Source organism: Lepus europaeus, chromosome 5 (genome assembly GCF_033115175.1).
Source record: "Lepus europaeus isolate LE1 chromosome 5, mLepTim1.pri, whole genome shotgun sequence".
Lineage (NCBI taxonomy): Eukaryota > Metazoa > Chordata > Mammalia > Lagomorpha > Leporidae > Lepus > Lepus europaeus.
This window is the reverse complement of record NC_084831.1, coordinates 34653374-34674332: the sequence shown is the minus strand read 5'-3', so window position 1 is coordinate 34674332 and position 20959 is coordinate 34653374. Positions and strand designations below refer to the sequence as shown.

Here is a 20959-nt window from a genome sequence, read left to right as displayed (position 1 = left end):
CCAGAGCTCAAACCAACCCCCATATGGGATTCTGATGCTGCAGGTTGGGGCTTTAACCCACTGTGCCACAGTGCCGGCCCCCAGGAAAACATTTTAACACTAATCTACCAATGACGATATTAGAAAATGACTCAGAAAGCACTATATTCAGGCTGAAACACATCATTGACATTCTGTGGCTTTAGAAAAGCCATCTAACTTTTCTGGAACTTAATTTTCCTAGCTATAAGATTGTGTTTCCTGATATTCACTTTGCTTAAATAATAATAGCTAACTTTTTTGAGCTCTTTATATGCCATAGTCACTGTCTAAATACTTTATATGTCCTTATTATTTTAATAATTATCTCAGTTACACAGATGAAAAAAACTGAGGCACAATAAAATTAACCAAATTTCCAAAAGTCATCCAGTTGGAAAGTAACACAATTGGGGTTTTGAACCCAGACAGCATATATCCAAAGACCAGTCATTCCTCTACTATATTATGCCATATCTCAAGTATCCAATAGAGATTTGAGGCTTAGTTGAGATAATGGATAGGATGCTGTTGAGAAAAGTTGAAAAGATTTAGAGTTATTATTCTAATTTGCAACTGCAGGGACATATTCTTGAAGTTTAGCAGTCCCTTAGGTACCTCAAATATACCTCACCAGGATCCTAGAGTGTAGCCAAACAGCACTGTATGATGGAATATTCACTTCTCAACAAATGTTGAAGGATTTTCCCTCAGCTCCATTTCTGCCCTTCGTATAGTCTTAACTCATATTTCAGATCTTTACTTTCATGGGCTCCTCTCCTACTTCCACTGTATCTATTCCAACTGTGCCTTTTGGGCACAAAGACATTCCTTCATAAGGAAAGTATCTTGTTTCCCACAACTGACTCGCCCCTACATTTCCTCTGCCTCCAGAGAGAACATGGGGACAGTGGGGAAGTCTTGGACCTTAGACTTGACTTAATTTGTCGAGATATTGGAAAAACACCCAATCTCTATTGAGCTCAATTCTCTCATGGGCAAAACGGAAATGTGTATGACTCTGGCTATACCAGAAGATTACTTTCAAGTTCAAATGGAACCAGAACTTAAAACTGAAATCATTACAAACATTAATACAAGTCATTGTGCTCAAAACTAAATATCCTAAATTTTTTATTAAATTATTCATAGCAGCTTGTATTTGTCCATTTCATATGTTAAGATCAGACTTATTGTGAGGTCAGGAAGTATGGACTTGATACTCCCGGTGACAACTGACTGCGTACCCAGAGAGCCCTATCTTCAACACACACACATACTCCAAAATTACTGAGTCAGAAGCACAAAGTCCGCTGCCACGCTAACCAGCTATCAAAACAAACTCAACGTGCAGGACCTCTGTCCTCAAAGAGTCATGAGAGGTAACAGCAAAACTTGTTCTCAAAGAAAAAAATCAAATTTCTATCCCTCTAGTTTCAGTCAACTGTTAAATCACCTTGCAAAAGACGACACAAGATGAATCTTTTAAATCAATTACTTTTACATGTCTTTCTGATAGGATTCAGTGCACAAAATATTCCAGTTGTTCTTAACTTTCTTGAAATAAGTTTTATCTGTAAACCAAGTAACACCTGAGAGTTAAGAAAACCCAAAAGACAAATGAATGCTGAGCACGTGCTTTGCTCATTAGTAAATTTCCCCAAAAGATAAATTTAGGGGACTTGCCAGTGTAGAGAGCTCGTGGCACTAATGGAGTGCCAGCTGTAAGAATATTGGAAACATGAGAAGTGCCGGGGGGGAGCCCTCAGCACCAGAGTTCCCTCCCTAAGGCCACGGCCTCTCAGGAGGCAAACACTGGGGAAAGAGGAGCCTTGGCTTTCTGGATTCAGAAAGAGAATCAGCAGCAAGACCTGCTGATTATATTTCCTGGGGCTTGTTAGGGAGATTGCCCTGAGGACATTAAAGGGGGCCCATTGAGGAGCACCTGCTGGGACTAATGGGGCTTCCTTGTCTGAGCACTTCGTAAGCCCACCTGATTCCCCACCCCAAAACAGGTCCCACTACCCTGGCCAGTCCTGACTTCTCAGGTCTTTACCTAGGCTATTCCACCTGGGATTCGCTCTCCTTTCACTTCCCAAATGTGTCCTTACTCATTCAGAAATATTGCACATAGATCTCTTTGAAATTTTCCTAACTACTTTTAGCCCAGAGGAAAATCTTTGCAGGGCCGGCACTGTGGCATAACAGGTAAGGCTACCGCTATGCAGTGCCGGCATCCCATATGGGGGCCAGTTAGAGTCCCAACTGCTCCACTTCCAATCAAGCTCTCTGCTATGGCTTGGGAGAGACCCAGAAGAAGCTCCTGGCTCCTGCCTTCAGAGAGACTCATGTCCGAACTGGTCCCTTTTATTTATTTATTTTTTATTTTTTTCCCTCTCTCCTCTAGTTAGCCTGGTGAACTTTCCCCCAATGGGGCTTCAAGCCTCGTTCCCTCTAGGCTCTTCATTCTGCTTTCCCGCCAGTGTCTCGGGCTACTGAGGTTTTGCCTCACCTCCATTTCCAGCGCTGGCGCATGGATTTGGCAGCTGGGGTCCTGAGGCGTGGGCACCCGTGCCCTCCATTAGGTCCACCATGCCCTACTAGTTCTGGAAGAGTTTCCTCTGCTGTTTCTTTCCTAACTCTTCCCTGAACCTGCAATATCTCCACTTTTATTAAACTGTCTTTTCCTGGACTATCAGTGTGCTCCCTCCCTATTCCGCCATCTTGCCAGTCCCCCCTCCCCCCGCCCCCCCCAAAAAAAGATAATCCACCCAATCCACCCAGACCAAGTGGGATTTATCCCTGGTATGCAGGGATGGTTCAATGTTCACAAATCAATCAATGTGATATACCACATTAACAAACTGCAGAAGAAAAACCATATGATTATCTCAATAGGTGCAAAGAAAGCATTTGATAAAATTCAACACCCTTTCATGATGAAAATTCTAAGCAAATTGGGTATAGAAGGAAGATTCCTCAATACAACCAAAGCGATTTATGAAAAACCCATGGCCAGCATCCTATTGAATGGGGAAAAGTTGGAAGCATTTCCACTGAGGTCTGGTGCCAGACAGGGATGCCCACTCTCACTACTGCTATTCAATATAGTTCTGGAAGTTTTAGCCAGAGCCATTCGGCAAGAAAAAGAAATTAAAGGAATACAAATTGGGAAGGAAGAAGTCAAACTACCCCTCTTTGCAGATGATATGATTATTTATTTAGGGGATCCAAAGAACTCTACTAGGAGACTATTGGAACTCATAGAAGAGTTTGGCAAAGTAGCAGGATATAAAATCAACGCACAAAAATTAACAGCCTTTATATACACAGGCAATGCCAGGGCTGAGAAAGAAGTGCTAAGATCAATCCCATTCACAATAGCTACAAAAACAATCAAATACCTTGGAATAAACTTAACCAAGGACGTTAAAGATCTCTACGATGAGAATTACAAAATCTTAAAGAAAGAAATAGAAAAGGATACCAAAAAATGGAAAAATCTTCCATGCTCATGGATTGGAAGAATCAATATCATCAAAATGTCCATTCTCCCAAAAGCAATTTATAGATTTAATGTGATACCAATCAAAATACCAAAGACATTCTTCTCAGATCTGGAAAAAACAATGCTGAAATTCATATGGAGACACAGGAGACCTCGAATAGCTAAAGCAATTTTGTACAGCAAAAACAAAGCCGGAGGCATCACAATATCAGATTTCAGGACATACTACAGGGCAGTTGTTATCAAAACAGCATGGTACTGGTACAGAAACAGATGGATAGACCAATGGAACAGAATAGAAACACCAGAAATCAATCCAAACATCTACAGCCAACTCGTATTTGATCAAGGATCCAAAACCAATCCCTGGAGTAAGGACAGTCTATTCAATAAGTGGTATTGGGGAAACTGGATTTCCACGTGCAGAATCATGAAGCAAGACCTCTACCTTTCACCGTACACAAAAATCCACTCAACATGGATTAAAGACCTAAATCTATGACCTGGCACCATCAAATTATTAGAGAACATTGGAGAAACCCTGCAAGATATAGGTACAGGCAAAGACTTCTTGGAAAAGACCCCGGAAGCACGGGCAGTCAAAGCCAAAATTAACATTTGGGATTGCATCAAATTGAGAAGTTTCTGTACTACAAAAGAAACAGTCAGGAAAGTGAAGAGGCAACCAACAGAATGGGAAAAAATATTTGCAAACTATGCAACAGATAAAGGGTTGATAACCAGAATCTACAAAGAAATCAAGAAAATTCACAACAACAAAACAAACAACCCACTTAAGAGATGGGCCAAGGACCTAAATCAACATTTTTCATAAGAGGAAATCCAAATGGCCAACAGACACATGAAAAAATGTTCAGGATCACTAGCAATCAGGGAAATGCAAATCAAAACCACAATGAGGTTTCACCTCACCCTGGTGAGAATGGCTCACTTTCAGAAATTTACCAACAACAGATGCTGGAGAGGATGTAGAGAAAAAGGGACACTAACCCACTGTGGTGGGAATGCAAACTGGTAAAGCCACTATGGAAGTCAGTCTGGAGATTCCTCAGAAACCTGAATATAACCCTACCATACAACCCAGCCATCCCATTCCTTGCAATTTACCCAAAAGAAATTAAATTGGCAAATAAAAAAGCTGTCTGCACCTTAATGTTTATTGCAGCTCAATTCACAATAGATAAGACCTGGAATCCACCTAAATGTCCATCAACAGTAGACTGGATAAAGAAATTATAGGACATGTACTCTATTGAACACTATACAGCAGTAAAAAAAAAAGAAATACAGTCATTTGCAACAAAATGGAGGAATCTGGAAAACATCATGCTGAGTGAAATAAGCCAGTCCCAAAGGGACTAATATCATATGTTCTCCCTGATGGGTGACAACTAACCGAGCACCAAAAAGGAAACCTGTTGAAGTGAAATGGACACTATGAGAAACAGTGACTTGATCAGCCCTTGTCCTGACTGTTGATGTACAACTTAATACTTTATCCCTGTTAGTATTTTTTTCTGTTTGTTCTACTTAATACTATTGGTTGAACTCTGTAATCAACACACAGTTATTCTTAGGTGTTTAAATTTAACTGAAAAGTGATCTCTGTTAAATATAAGATTTGGGATAAGAAAGGGAGGGGATGTACAGTTTGGGACATGCTCAATCTGACTTGCCCCAAATGGTAGAGTTAGAAACATACCAAGGGATTCCAATTCAATCCCATCAAGGTGGCATGTACCAATGCCATCTCACTAGTCCAAGTGATCAATTTCTGTTCACAATTGATCATAATGATAGGACTAAGAGTCAAAGGGATCACATAAACAAGACTAGTGTCTGCTAATACTAACTGATAGAATTAAAAAGGAGAAAAGGATCCAACATGGGAAGCGGGATACACAGCAGACTCATAGAATGGCAGATGTCCTAAACAGCACTCTGGCCTCAGAATCAGCCCTTAAGGCATTCGGATCTGGCTAAAAAGCCCATGAGAGTATTTTAGGCATAGAAAACCAAGACACTCTGGCAAAAAAAAAAAAAAAAGAGGACCTAAATGAAAGATCTCTGCAAGTGAGATCCCAGTAGAAAGAACGGGCCATCAAAGAAGGAGGTACCTTTCTCTGAAGGGAGGAGAGAACTTCCACTTTGAATATGACCTTGTCTAAATAAGATCAGAGTCACTCAAAAGGCTTCCATAGCCTTGGCAACTCATGACAAGAGCCTAGGGTGATTACTGACGCCATAAACAAGAGTGTCAATTTGTTAAGTCAACAACAGGAGTCACTGTGCACTTACTCCTCATGTAGGATCTCTGTCCTTAATGTGTTGTTCAATGTGAATTATTGCTATAACTAGTACTCAAAAAGTATTTTACACTTTATGTTTCTGTGTAGGTGCAAACTGTTGATATCTTTACTTAATATATACTAAATTGATCTTCTGTATATAAAGATAATTGAAAATGAATCTTGATGCGTTTGGAATGGGAGAGGGAGTGGGAGATGGGAGGGTTGCAGGTGGGAGGGAAGTTATGGGGGGGGAAAGCCAATGTAGTCCATAAGCTGTATTTTGGAAATTTATATTTATTAAATAAAAGTTTTTAAAAAATCTACAAAAACTTCAGCTTAGATCACACATAATGGTGAAGGCCTAAATGCTTTGCCCCTAAAATTAGTCACTAAGGCACGGGTGTTTGCTCTCAGTACTCTTCTTCAAAACCCTACTGAAAGTCCTAGCCAGTAAGCCAATAAAAGAGAAGAGAAGATAAAACGGAATCAAAGAAATAAAACTACCAATACTGGGGCCAGGGTTGTGGTGTAGTGGGTTAAGCTCTGCCTGCAATACTGGCATCCCATATGGACATTGGAAGTCCTTTTTCCCTGTCTCTCATTCTCTCTGTCTGTAACTCTACTTCTCAAATAAATAAATAAATAAATAATCTTAAAAAAAACATATGGGATACAATAAAGACAACCTAGAAAGAAAACAAAATTTTTTGAGATTAAAATATGTTTATTTGGGGTAAAGAAAGTTTTTAAATCAATGCACAATTTTTCAAAATACATATTTTCTATTAAAGTTGGAAGTAATCTCGTTAAAATTGTGGCAGGTGTTTCTTTCAGTGAGTTAAACCACTTCCTGGGAAGCCAACAGTCCATATTGGAGTGCCAGACTCAAGTCTTGGCTACCCCATGCTTTCTTTCTTTTTTCTTTTTCTTGTTTTGTTTTTTGTTTGTTTGTTTGCTTTTTTTTTTTTTTTGACAGGCAGAGTGGACAGTGAGAGAGAGACAGACAGAGAGAAAGGTCTTCCTTTTACCATCCTCCAATGGCCGCTGCGGCCGGCACGTTGTGGCCTGCGCACCGCGCTGATCCGAAGCCAGGAGCCAGGTTCTTCTCCTGGTCTCCCATGCGGGTGCAGGGCCCAAGCACTTGGGCCATCCTCCACTGCCTTCCCAGGCCACAGCAGAGAGCTGGACAGGAAGAGGAGCAACCGGGACAGAACAGGCACCCCAACCGGGACTAGAACCCGGGGTGCCGGTGCCACAGGCGGAGGATTAGCCTAGTGAGCCGCGGCGCCGGCCACCCCATGCTTTCAATCCAGCTTTCTGTTACTGCATCTCAGAGGCAGCAGATGATGGCTTGAGTCCCTATTGAGGGAATTTAGATAGTGAACCAGTGGATCTCAGTCTGGGGCTGGGGTTGTGCTGCAGTGGGTTAAGTTATCATGTGCAATGCCAGCACACTACGTTGGAAGGTTGGTTCAAATCCTAGTTGTTCCACTTCTGATGCAGCTCCCTGCTAATGTGCCCAGGAAAGCAGAGCAAGATGGCCCAACTACTTGGGCCCCGTCACCCACATTGGAGGCCTGGATGGAGTTTCTGGTTCCTGGCTTCAGCCTGGCCTAGCCAAGGCCATTGAGCCTTTGGGGAGTAAACCAGCAAATGAAAGATATCCCTCTCCCTCTCCCTCTCCCTCTCCCTCTCCCTCTCCCTCTCCCTCTCCCTCCCTCTCTAACTGCCTTTCAAATAAATAAATAAATAAATAAAACTTTAAAAAAATCCAGAAAGTTAACCCTCTCCTCTCCCTCCTCTCCCTCTCCCTCTCCCTTCTCTCCTTCTCCCTCCTCTCTCTCTCCCTCCTCTCCCTCTCCCTCTAACTGCCTTTCAAATAAATAAATAAAACTTAAAAAAAAAATCCAGAAAGTTAACCCTCTCCTCTCCCTCCTCTCCCTCTCCCTCTCCCTTCTCTCCCACTCCCTCCTCTCCCTCCTCTCTCTCTCCCTCCTCTCCCTCTCCCTCTCTGTGTATACAGGTGTACATGTGTGTGTGCCTTCCTCTCTCTCTCTGTCACTCTGCCTTTCAAATAAATACATCTTTTTTTAAAAAATGAGTAAAAGAATACTATAAATAGTTGTATACTCACAAATCAAATAACCTAGAATATAGGGATATAGTTCCAAAAACTATCACAACTAACTTGAAAAGAGTTAGAAAAATCTGAATAGACCTATAACAGGCATACAAACTTTAATTAGTGGTTTATAAGCTTCCTAAAAGAAAAGGCTGGGATCAGATGGCTTCATGGTGAATATTGCCAAATGTTTTTAAAAAATCAACACCAGTCCTTTCAACTTCTTCTAGAAAAAAAAAAAAGATAGTACTTCCAACTCACTATATAAAGCCAGTATTACTCTCAACCTAAACCACAACAAAACATCACAGGAAAAGATAGAATGATATCTGTTATAAACATAAACACAAAACTCATCAACAAAATGCTAGAATGAACCTAGCAACGTGTAATATCACTATCATCATGACCAAGTGAGATTCACCCAAAGGATGGAAAGCCATTTCAACGTGGAACAATTGATGTAAACACCATGTTAATGGCATAGAAGTAAAATCCACACGATCATGGAGGAAATGCAAGAAAATAATTTCACAAAATCCAAAACCTCTTCATAATAAAAGCTTTTTAACAATCTAGGAATGAAAATAAACCTCCTCACAGCTCACATCATATTTATTTAATAAAAGATCGAAAGCTTTCCCCTTAGACCTGAAACAAGATATGAGCATCCATTTTAATAGCTGCTACTCAACAATGTACTGGAGGTCCTGATAAGGGCAACTAGGTAATAATAGAAATGAATTCTTCAAATTAAGATCAAAGAAGTAAGATTGCCTCTGTAATATATAAACAGCCTAAAGAATCCACACACACAAACAGAAACCTATTAGAGCTAATAAATAAAACTGGCAAAGTTTCCAAATAAAAGATCACTATACAAATATTTTTGCATTTCTATACACTAGCAATGAATAATTTTAAAATGAAATTAAGGAAAAATTCCATTTATGTAGCATTAAAAAAAATAAAGTACCCAGAGAAAAAAAATTAACAAAAGAAGTGCAAGACTTGGGCACTGAAAACTATAAAACATCATTGAAAGAAATGAGATAACCTAAAAGAATAGGAAGACATCCCATGTTCATTAATCAGTAGACTTAATATTACTAAAATGGTAATACTCTCCAAATCTTTCTACAGAGTCAACACATCCCTATCAAAACCTCAGCTAACTTTACTTGTTAAGCCTATTTTGCATCTGTCCTGCACACTGAGTTCTTCCCCAGCCCCTGCAGACAACCATGAGGGGTAGCAGCACCAGCACAAAGGTGCACAAATCGAAGGTTCTCTTTGTTCCAGTTGTCTGATTCCAAACTAGACCCGACCAACTGTCAGCATGACCAGGTGAGAACTTTGTTTAAATCGTCTTCAATGTTTAAAAGCAAAAGCAATTCCAGGGAAAGAGAACAATTTGGCAGGACCATGTGTGTTTACAAGAGTCTGCATGTGGCCATTCCTCAGGCTTAAGCACCAGGGGTTTGGAGAGCTGCCAGGTGTGGGTGCCAGTCTTTTCACCCCAGGAAAACCTGAGCTGAAAGAAGGCATCAGCGATGATGAGAGCAGAGAGCGGCAGGGCTGAGCACCCAGCATTCACTTCCCAAGCTGCCTCTGAGAGTGAGTGAATTTGGCTCCCAAACCCAAGAAGGAAGTCAGAGACTTTCCAACCTTACCTGATGGCTTCTTTTTTTTTTTTTTAATGATATATTTATTTGTTTGAAAGGAAGTTAGTGAGTCTTCCATCTGCTGGTTCACTCCCCAAATGACTGCAACAGCTGAGGCAGAGCCAGGCCAAACCAGGAGCCTGGAACTCCACACAGGTCTTCCATATGGGTACAGCGGTCCAAAGATTTGGGTCATCCTCTGTTGCTTTTCTCATCAACAAGGAAATAGATGTGAAGTGGAGCAGAGGAGCAGCCAGGACTTGAACTTGCACCCCTATGGGATGCCAGCATCACAGGCAGAGGCCTAACTTGCTGTACCTCAACTGGGTAGTGATGGTGCACAAAGGGTCTTGAGGGAGAAGAAGCAGCATCCCTTGATAAAGGTGGGGAGAAAGGTACTTGGAAAGCCTTGAATTCTTCACCAAAGGCCAATTTCAGAGGTGAGCAGTAGGGTTACAATCTATGCTTTGACCAAAGGTGGAGTGGAGGAGGAGGGTTTGGACGCTGGCTTGGAGAGGGCATCATGTAGGGCTCAGAAAAAGAAACTGGGGTGCAAACAGACACCCATGGCTGCCAGCTAAAAACCTCACCTTTATTTTAACAAGCAACCCCAAGCTAGAAGTCTGCTTTGGTGTGGCGGGGATGGGATAGGAAGAGGGGCAGGGGAGAAGGCAGATGCCCCACGCTACATAATCAACAGCAAGGTGACTGTGTGATGCTGAGCTAGCTGTGTCCCACCAGTTGTGATGGGGACTCAGCTTAGATATACTTTCTTGAACCCCAAAATTCAACTACACGGACAGTGGTTACACTTGGCAGGATGCTTTGTTATAGCACAGCTTACATATTTCAAATGGAGAAAAAGTTAGTGTGATTTATGGTGCCTTAAGATAAATTTCCTTTGGGTGGGAGCTTCTCTTCTAGTGCTTTGAGATCTACAAGATTATCCAGAAACTTTACTACTGTGGAAAATGAAGACGGCTTAAATCGAATGGGGTAAAGGTAGGCAGAGCGGAGGGTCCTGGGCTTTCTTTTCGGGTTAGTTGCTGTGACATTGTCCTTTAAGGGACTGAGAGAGCTTCTTTTTTCTTTAGACATCATCAGTCACGGCAGTTCTTGCAACGCGGCTTTGATGCGACATGAGTCCTGCCATTTTGCTAGCCTGGCTGTGGCTCTTGGCTCTACCACTTCATTAGAACTATTGACTCCATTCATATTAGTTTTTGTTACACATTGTACAAAGGGGGATACTTCTGGGTATTCCAGTCCACATTCTCTTTTAAGGCTGTATTTTTGATTTCTATAAATTGTTCTTGGAGGCCTGACTATCACTCCATCCATTTTTTTTCAAAGTCATTCATAAGATATTTATTAAAATAACACATTTAGGGAAAAATCAATACAATGTATACATCATTACTGAAAACTGTATACCATTATACAAAAAAAGGACTATATTTTGGGGAAATGACCTCTAATTTATGGCAAGTTTTACTTTTAGAAGTAAAACCACAGAACAACACAATCTAATTCAATCTTAAAGGCTGGCATGCTGAGCAAGGAATGTTCTTTGTAGGAGCTCCTTCTTCACACTGTCAGGTACCAGGGCTCTGCCTTTTGGAGTGATTTCAGCCACCAAGTCATCAACCTTAACGTGTTCTAGTCCTCTTTACAGTGTGCCTTCAATTGATCTTTTCAGCCACATTCAATTAATTTAGCTCTCAGCAACTCCTTGAGGTGTTCTCTTTCTGCAGTTTCTATCAACTCTGGGTTAATCACCACTGTTATCTGCGCATCTTTGTTCATCTTGCTAACCACCATTGCCACGGGTGAGGGCTGTCCCTTTCTAGGGACGAAATGACCCTTGTGCTGACGACCGTTACCTACCACACTCCTGGGCTGCCTGGACTTAGACCCCCAATAACTCAATCTTTTGATACCATAAGTAGTCAGGATGCAATGTAGGCCAGGACCCAGCAGGGCATGGTGGAGAGGGCAGGATGGGGCACTCTGGGGGTTGACAGCAGTGAGGAGTCCGACCCTGACCTCCCACCCCATGGAAAATCCCTATCCATCCCTTGTACTTCTCAGCCCATGCACTTTCTCTAATTGATGTTCACACAAGTGTCTCCACTGGACTGTGACATAGAATAGGACGAGTGTGAGAGCAGGAGGCATGAGGTTGGGAGACTTCAGTATGGAGGCCCTGGGTGCCAGGCTGAGAGGGTTTAAAGTACGCTCAGGGCTAGGGAGGGCTGTGGTGGGGCTTAGAGAATCCCAAGACACAGAAGGCTCATTAAGAAGCTGCCTGATTCATCCTCCCAGAGGATCAGAAAAAAAAATGGTAAAGGAGGACCCAGCAGGCTCCTGGCTGATCCCTCATGGAGAGCACAGTATCAGGTAAGGAGGGGGAGAGACAGCAACAGAGGCTGAGGCATGCAGTCCCCACACCTGGGCCATCCCTGCCTGGTGCTCCCCACCTGTCCCTTTCTCTGACTGGATACCTGCCTACCTCCATCTCCTTTCCATTCATACCAGGACTTTCAGGCCTGGCATCCGCTCTTCTCCCTGACCTCCATCCTTCTCTGTTCATTGATTTCTCTCTGCACTGTTGTCTTGTAGTCACTCTCCTTCTAGCATGTTCCTCAGGAGATGAGGGCGGTTGCTATGGAGCTGAGACAATGGCTCTCCCCTGCAACCCAGTAATCAGGATTTGGATCCACGGGTTGAGGGTGCAGGACCAAGGACAGATAGGACCAGTAAATGAAGGAATGCCTAGTTATGGGGGCTAGGAAAAGGGCTGTTTGGGAGTCAAGGAGGTAGGACAAGACACTGAAACTGAAAAGAGCTACAGAACCCTTGTTGCAGAAGGGGGAGAAAGTAATCAACAGGATACTGGATCCTGGATTCCTCTCTGGCATGGCCCCAGGCCAGGCTTTGGGATGGTCAGAAAGGAGGCCATAATGGGCTTGGAGATGCCCATTCAGTTGTTCTTGGCCCTTCTCTCTCCCCTAGGTACTCTCCTCCCATCCATTTCTCCATTCTGCATCATATCATCACATTCTGGTCAGTTTGGGACAGGGAGTGGAGTGGGATGCCTATGGAAAGACTGCTACAGTAATACAGTCATCAGGCCCAGGTGAGTCTGGAAGATGAGAGGACAGAGGGATGGCATTCCCATGTGGAATCTTTATCAGTTGCCTCATCTTGAGCCAGTTTCTGTGAAAGATCTCACCATTGTCTTGGGGCATTTTCCTTTACCTTAAAGGAGTCACAGTCTTTTGGTACCATAAGATGTCAGGATACAACACAGGCCAGGATGCAGTACGGCATGGTGGACAGGGTGGCGTGGGGGATGCTCAAAGGGTTGAAAGCAAGCAAGGAGCCCAACTCCACACCTCTTCCAGCTGGCATGGACCAGAAACCATCCTTCCCTACCATCTTTGCGATGTGGTCAGCTTACATTTGATACTCTTGTGGGGCTCAGGAAACTATCTGTAAGGACTGCCCTCACTAATGCAAGTTGGTTTTAGTATGCTAAAACTTGCTTTCTTGGTATAACTTCCAACCACCCCTCTTGAGACCACCCAAGTGTCTTCCATATGCCACATGAAAGATTCTCAGATAGTTGGTCCTGAGTTTTTCATTTCTGCAGGGGAACCATCTTTATTTGCTTCATCTCTCACTCAGATGATGTGGTTTCCAGACCCCTCTTTACAGCCTGTTTCAAATAGTCCAGTGTCCAGACACTGTTCCACACCACTTACACTGATCTCCCAGGATCGTTTCTCAATGATGGAGCCTCACATTGGTTTTTTCAGAAGTTTAGTTATACTGATCCATTTGAAGTTCAAAGTTACCTCCCAATGAACTCTGGTCCCATTTAAGACTAGTATAGTTGACTTTTTGAGCTAGAGAAGAGGACATGAGATTTCATGTCTGTGCTATTGTTGGCATTGTCTTCTTGTTCTTGTTGGCATTGACCTCTTGTTCTATCCTGTTAAAACTTGAAATTTGATTTTCAGCCATTAGATCAGATCTTCCTCACTGTGTTCATGAGCTGTTATTACCAAATAGCCCATGGGAATGTGATCTTGAGTTTCCTGGTTGTCACAAAAAACTGTCTGTATCCACCTCTTTCTAACCTTCCCCTTCAACATCTACTCGTGTTGAAGCTACCTCTCATGACTTGCACTCAGTCCTGTTGACACCTGCTTCTTTAGAGGTCTTGCTCCTTTGCTTCCCTCTATCTTTCTCTCTTTTGCTTTCCCATGCAATGTATACACATTCTGAACTTCTTCCATCTTAGGAAAAACAAAAAGCATCCCTGCCATCTTACATCCTGATCTGTACATCTCATCTCACCCCTTCCCTTTACTGCCTAGTTCACCCCTCAGAACCACTACAACCTGACTTGTCATCACAGAAACTTTTCATATCCAAGCCACTGACAATATCTACATTATTATGTCTGGGGATAGTTTTTGGTCCTCTTTCCCCTTTCTCTCTCTGTAGCATTCAGAACCACTGGCACTCCCATTTCCAGGAGATTCTACATCCCAAGGGTTGTGCATAAAATCATCTTGTAGCCCTGGTTGCTCTCTCTCAAGCCCCAACTCCTCCACTGCTGATTGCTACACTGCTCATGTTCCTGGGTAGTGTCTTTGGACCCTCTGCTCTCTTACTGAGAGTTCTCATCCATGCTCTGCTTTAATTATCCTCTGAATGCTGGTGCTGCTTAAATTTTGATCCTCCATTTGTATCTACATTTTGAACTCCAAGCCTACATGTGTAACTCCCTGTTGGCCAGAACTCAAGAATGTCCCATTTTTTCAAACTTTATCTATAACAGAATTAATCATTACCTCCCTGCTATTTCCTGCCCTGGTATGTCTTTCCCTCCTCTATCTTCACCTAGGTTTTATCTTGTTGAATGGTTCTAATGACAACGTTCCCAAGCCTGAAACCTCACACTCATCCTTGTCTTCTCCCTTTCTCATCATCTGCAGCCTTCAGTGAACATAGCTGTTGATTTTCTATACTTCTCTCTAACCTCTCTTCCCTTCTCCATTTTCTGAAGCCCTACCCTTCTTCTGCCTTTTCCCCATATCCCTTATCTGCTCTTTTTCTAATGACTTCTCCCAACTTCCACTCAAATAGTATGTTTCTGAGACGTAAGTCAGAAAAAATTCTGTTTATTACTCAGTGGTGGCTCACTACAGCTTAAAGGATCAAGTCCATGCTCACTAGCAAGGTATTCAGTACTCTTCCATATCCTTTTCCTCTGACATCTCAGGCTCATCTTCTAACACTCTCTTTTGCTCCTACCCCTGTGTAGACCAGCTTGCCATCATAATTTATTCCTTGTGCTCTCTGGTTGCACAGAGCACTCCTTTAATTATAGTTGTTCACACCTGTTGCTCTTTCTGTTTGCAAAATTCTTCCTGAGTTCTTTGACTAATTCCTTGCTCATCCTTTAGGGTTTATATCAGCCGTTCTGTTCTTGGGGAAGCCAGGCTCTGAAAGATTAGCTCAGTTGTTCCTTTTCTGGACCCTAATGACACCCAAAACTTAACTCCTATCATAGCACTTATCACCAGCTGCCATCCATTGTTTACCTGTCTCCTCACTTTGCGTGCTCTTCAAATAGATTTTTATTTCCACATCCATAGTGCTCAGTACACAGCTAAGACTGACGGCACGTGTTTTCATAATAGTGTTGATCCCATTAGATAGTTTTTGCATCTATTCTTCTACTTCCCAAACTAAACTGTAAGCTCCTTGAGGATTAGGAATACACCTTATCCTTGTCAGTGTTTTTCCTAGAACAGGTTCTGATAAGTAGTAGATGCTCAGTATTTCTTAACTATTCAATGAATAATACCAGGAGGAAGAACATTTGATGGGCTACATTATTGGGCTCCATTCCAGACTATCCACAGGGCTGGGTGCTTCATGCATATTATGAATTACTTGTCACAGGATTTATCCCTCGTAGATATTATGTCCATTTTACAGAAGAGGAAATTGAGGCTCAATGAGATTGAATTCCATGAACAGAGCCACAGTGGAAGTACCAAGACTTGAACTTCAGTGTTCTGATTCCAAATCCCATGCTTTTCCATTAGAAAATACCACTTATTTTGGCATGATGAACAAAGGAATCAGATTCCATCATTGATATTATAAACTAACTCCAAGCAAGGCTTTATCTGGGATCCTGGCCAGTTACAAATCTCCAGGAGACAAATGGATAGATTATCATTACTCCCACTAGTCTGGAGGGTTACACGATGCCTTTAAGCAGTGAAGACTATCATTATTCAAGTAGAGCCAATTTCTAGAGTCAATCCTGTCCCTTTCTGAGTCAATTTCTAGAGTCAATCCTGTCTCTTTCTGGGTAAAGCCAGAGACAGGACTGGCAAGAAACATCATCTAAAATAAAATCAGTTAGAAAAATGCTTCCAAGGGGCCAGTGCTATGGCATACTGGGGTAAGCTTCTGCCCATATGGACACTGCTTTGTGTCCTGGCTGCTCTTCTTCCCATTCAACTCTCTGCTTATGACCTGGGAAAGCAGTAGAAGATGGTCCAAGTGCCTGGACCCCTGCACCCGTGTGGGAGACCTGGAAGAAACTCCTAGCTCCTGGCTTCTGATTGGCCCAGCTGCAGCCACTGCAGCCATTTGGGGAGTGGACCAGTGGATGGAAGATCTTTCTCTCTGTCTCTCACCCTCCTTATCTGTAACTTGACGTCTCAAATAAATTTAATAATAATAATTTTATTTTATTTTATTTTCTCTTTATATACACAAGATCAATTTAGTATATATTAAGTAAAGATTTCAACAGTTTGCACCCACATAGAAACACAAAGTGAAACATACTGTTTGAGTACTAGTTGTAGCAAATTTAATAATAATAATTTTAAAAATGCTTTCAGAAGCCCAAAGAAAGCCAAGAAACACAGATGTTAAATTTTCTAAGAACATTTCATATTTATGCTGTCATATGTTTTCTCATATTTCTGACTACTCCTATTTATAGTGATCAAGGTAAGAAAGGGTTCTGACTACTTGTTTCCAGATAAGAGGAAGGGAAATTTCAAATATCCATCATCCCAGTCTTCAGCTAGGATCAGGGAAGACAGTCCTAAGAAAGGTACCATATGATGAGTAGCTCCCACAAGAGAAGAAATCAGGTGACCTTGCTGGGGCTGTTAGAAGGAAAGGATGAGACCCTTGGAGTCCTGAGAAAATGGTTTTTCCCAAGAAGCTGAATAGGTCATGAAGATTTCTTTCTCTTGTCAAAAGCTATCTGTATCACAGGTCTTGGGACTGACATGAATCCTAAACAGGATCCAAATAACCACTGGCTTTTCCAGCAACCGAATGGCCATCATATCTGAATATGCATCTTAAGCTGGGCTACTAATATGACCATTTCTCTTTCTGCAGCTGAAGCAGAATGCAGGACTTCCCCTGGAAAAACCACAGTTCTGTGTCTGAGTTCATCCTTCTGGGCTTCTCCAGGGATCCCAAAGTTAACATAATCCTCTTCAACATCTTCTTCTTCCTCTACCTCTCTACACTTGTGGGCAATGGGCTCATTGTCACCTTGATCCACCTGGACTTCCAGCTCCACACACCCATGTACTTCTTCCTCAGTGTTCTTTCCATGCTGGACATGAGCTATGTCACCACCACTGTGCCCCAGATGTTGGTGCATTTGGTCTCTCTGAAAAAAACTATCTCTTATGCTGGCTGTGTTGCCCAGATGTACATCTTTCTGGTGTTGGGCATCACTGAGGGCTGGCTTTTCTCTGTCATGGCCTATGATAGATATGTGGCTATCTGCCACCCACTAAGGTACAAGATTATCATGAGTCCAGGGTTGTGTGGGGCAATGGTAGTCTTTTGTGGACTGTGGGGTATCAGCTGTTCCTTAGTCTACACTGTCTTTACCATGCGCCTGCCTTACTGTGGTCCCAATGAGATCAACCACTTCTTCTGTGAGGTCCCCGCAGTTCTGAAGCTGGCCTGTGCAGACACATCTCTCAATGACCGAGTAGATTTCATCCTGGGTTTCATTCTTCTACTGGTACCTCTCTTCTTCATCCTGGCCTCATATGTCCGCATCTTTTCCACCATCTTGAAGATCCGCTCAGCCCAAGGTCGACTCAAGGCCTTCTCCACTTGCGCATCCCACATCGCTGTGGTCACCATGTTCTGTGGACCTGCCATGTTTATGTACATGAACCCTGGAGCCAATGCCTCCCCAGAGAGAGACAAGAAACTGGCTCTGTTCTACAATGTTATCTCTGCCTTTCTCAACCCCATAATCTACAGCCTCAGAAACAAAGATGTGAAGAGAGCTTTCCTCAAAGTAACAGGCTGGGGCAGGGCCCTTGAGTGAGGTCCCTGGAACATAGTCAGCCACAACCAAACCTGGAGGTGCAGGATCTGTGGCCCTTCCACTCAGTTCCCTCCCATAACAGGGTAGGCAGGCTGTTGGTTAAGAGAGATGAGGTATGAGGGTGAGTGCTTGGTATGGACCTACGGATGGCTCCAGCAGCTGGGCTATCCACAAACACTAGGACACCCAACTGCAGGCAGAGTGCCAAGCAGGACTCATGTCTGATTTGTTTGTTTCCCCAGGGCCCAGCAAAGGGTCTGGCACAAAGTATCAGTAACATTTGTTAGTTGAGTGAGTGCATAAGGACTGATTCTATTAAATCAACTCAAGATGGCTGGAACAAGATGACTCAGGACCCCAGAGAGTAATATTATTTTATTTCTTTTTTTTAATTAAACTTTTATTTAATGAATATAAATTTCCAAAGTACAGCTTATGGGTTACAATGGCTTCCCCCTCCCAAAACTTCCCTCCCACCCACAACCCTCCCCTTTCCCGCTCCCTCTCCCCTTCCAATCACATCATGATTCATTTTCAATTCTCTTTATATACAGAAGATTAGTTTAGTATATATTAGGTAACGATTTCAACAGTTTGCCCCCATAATATTATTTTATTTCAATCAGGAGTATGAGCAGTAAAGAAGCAGTTTCTCAAAAGAAAGGAAAAGTGACCACTGTTCATCCAGCATTGTTGAGAGGAGTGTGGACCTAAGAATACCCAATTCCTCCCCCTGGAAAAGTGAAGAGACATGTTGAGGGATCTGTCACTGTCAGGACCCAGATCAAACATTTCCCAAACTGTATCATAGTGGTTAAGAGCTCATACTTTGGGGCCAGTGCTGTGGCGTAGCAACATAAGCTGCTGCCTACAGTGCCCACAACTCCATATGGGCTCCAGTTCAAGCCCTGGCTGTCCCATTCCCATCCAGCTCCCTGCTAATGTATCTAGGAAAGCAGTAGAAGTTGGCCCAAATGCTTGGGCCTCTGCACCCACGTGGGAGACCGGGAAGAAGCTCCTGGCTCCTGGCTTCAGATCTGCCTAGCTCTGACCATTGAGGCCATTTGGGGAGTAAACTAGCATATGGAAGATCTCTCTCCCTCCTCTCTGTAACTCCACCTTTTGAGTAAATTAAATAAATCTTTTAAAACAGAGCTCATACTTTTCAGACAAACTGTCTCCTTAGCTATATGGACTTATGATAATAATAATACTAGCAAACCACCGCTTTGTAGGATTGTTGTGAGTAGTCAGTGTAGGTTAGTTCTTAAACTAGGATTTACACATTGAATTCTCTATGTAAACACTATTATTCTTCTTGCTGTGTTGTGTTTCTTTTGCCTAATACTACAGTTTCCAAACACACATTCAAGACCGTTTCAACTTAGAAGAAGGGGCCATTTTGCTCTCTGGAAAAGGGTAGCTAACATGGAAAATGAAAAATTTGGCATCTATGTATAATTCAGTTGGTGGTCTTTTAATCAGTGTGAGGAAGCTCAGGAACTCAGAATCAGCAAAACCTTAATACATGACAGTCCCTTGAGATACTGCAGGAAGAGGTCCTGATTACAATCAGCCAGGACCCTTCAAATATCTCTTCATCAATATTCCTACATAGTTGAGTTTTTAACAAACATTTGTTCAAGCCTTAATTGAGTAATAACAGTGTTAATGGGGTCCAGCATTGTGGAGTACCAGGTAAAACCACTGCCTGAGATGTTGGCATCCCATATTGGCGCCAGTTTGAGTCCTGGCTGCTCCACTTCCTGCCCAGCTCCCTGCTAATGCACTTGGGAAAGCAGCCGGAATATGACCCAAATCTTGGGCCCCTACATGGGAGATCTGGAAGGAGCTCCTGGCTCCTGCTGTTGTGGCCATTTGGGGACTGAATCAATGAATGGAAGATCTTTTTCTCTCTCTCTGTCTCTCCCCTTCTCTGTAACTCTGTTTTTCAAATTAATAAATCTTTAAGAAAAATAATAGTGTTAATAAGTGATTTAATCCAGAGGTTGCTAACAGGAATGGTGGACTGACATGTTCATAATGGTGCTGGCATCTCTCACCAGTGTCCAGATCCTTCACCCACGGCTTTAGCTCCTTTATGGTCCTAGCACCTTGGAAGAGGCACAGATGAGTTGCCCCACAGAACCTTGGGAAACTGTTTTGACCACACTGCATCTATTGTACCAAGAAAAGTAGGGGACATGAGAGTGAAGCCTGATTCAGAGAAGGAAGCTTTCACATGGGGCCGCTACCCAACTTTCCAGAATCTTCTCCCCCACCCCCAAATTTTTCTCTCACCCTTTCCACCACCAGAAGCAGAAGTTCCTAGCGTTTGCTTAACTCTTGTCATCATTACACTATCCCTAGGCTCATAGAACTATAATAGGCTTCCTTACTTCAAATTTGACTTTGACTTTTGAAAATTCAAATAACAGGTTATTCAAGGAAATAATGAAATACTGTCTGAGTCTTCTTTGCACACAAAGGAAATTTTAAAATTCTTAATAGTCAACCTCTTAAGATCAGAATTTTTGAACTCATAGTCCTTAGGAAAACACTGCTGAGTCCAGTGAAGGTGATATAGACTCGGTCCAGCCACGTGTCAGTGAAGGTACTTTGAATTCAATAGGACAGTAATGGTGATGTGGTCTTGATGCTGACTATAGCTGCTATAAGAGAAATGATATTTGGCTTCACATTTCACAGCTGGGTCTTGAGCATTTGCTGAGCATGTTTTACAAAGTAATGAGGAAAGGGGCAGTGGGAGAGAGAGCTGGCAGCGGTCATATAGAAGGATTGGTTGACACCGTAAGGACAAAGAGAAGACAGCAGAGGTATTTTAGGAGTTGATCATACGACCCAGCCTGTATCAAGATAATGGGGGTACAATGGGACGAGATGGAGAATGAAGGGAATTGG

General features: G+C 42.7%; 2 protein-coding genes across 2 annotated transcripts; one reads left to right on the top strand and one right to left on the bottom strand.

The window, feature by feature from the left end:
• Positions 1-11099: 11099 nt before the first annotated feature.
• LOC133760712 (transcription and mRNA export factor ENY2-like) lies at positions 11100-11445 on the bottom strand. Its single transcript, XM_062193296.1, is given in 2 exon segments — positions 11100-11292; positions 11295-11445. Coding segments are annotated over 2 exon segments (282 nt in total). The 3' UTR covers positions 11100-11161.
• A 5644-nt stretch (positions 11446-17089) lies between these two features.
• On the top strand, positions 17090-18037 carry LOC133760711 (olfactory receptor 2A12-like). The gene has a single exon (XM_062193295.1). It carries the CDS (start codon positions 17090-17092, stop codon positions 18035-18037), a length of 948 nt encoding a protein of 315 aa, XP_062049279.1.
• Positions 18038-20959: the final 2922 nt, after the last annotated feature.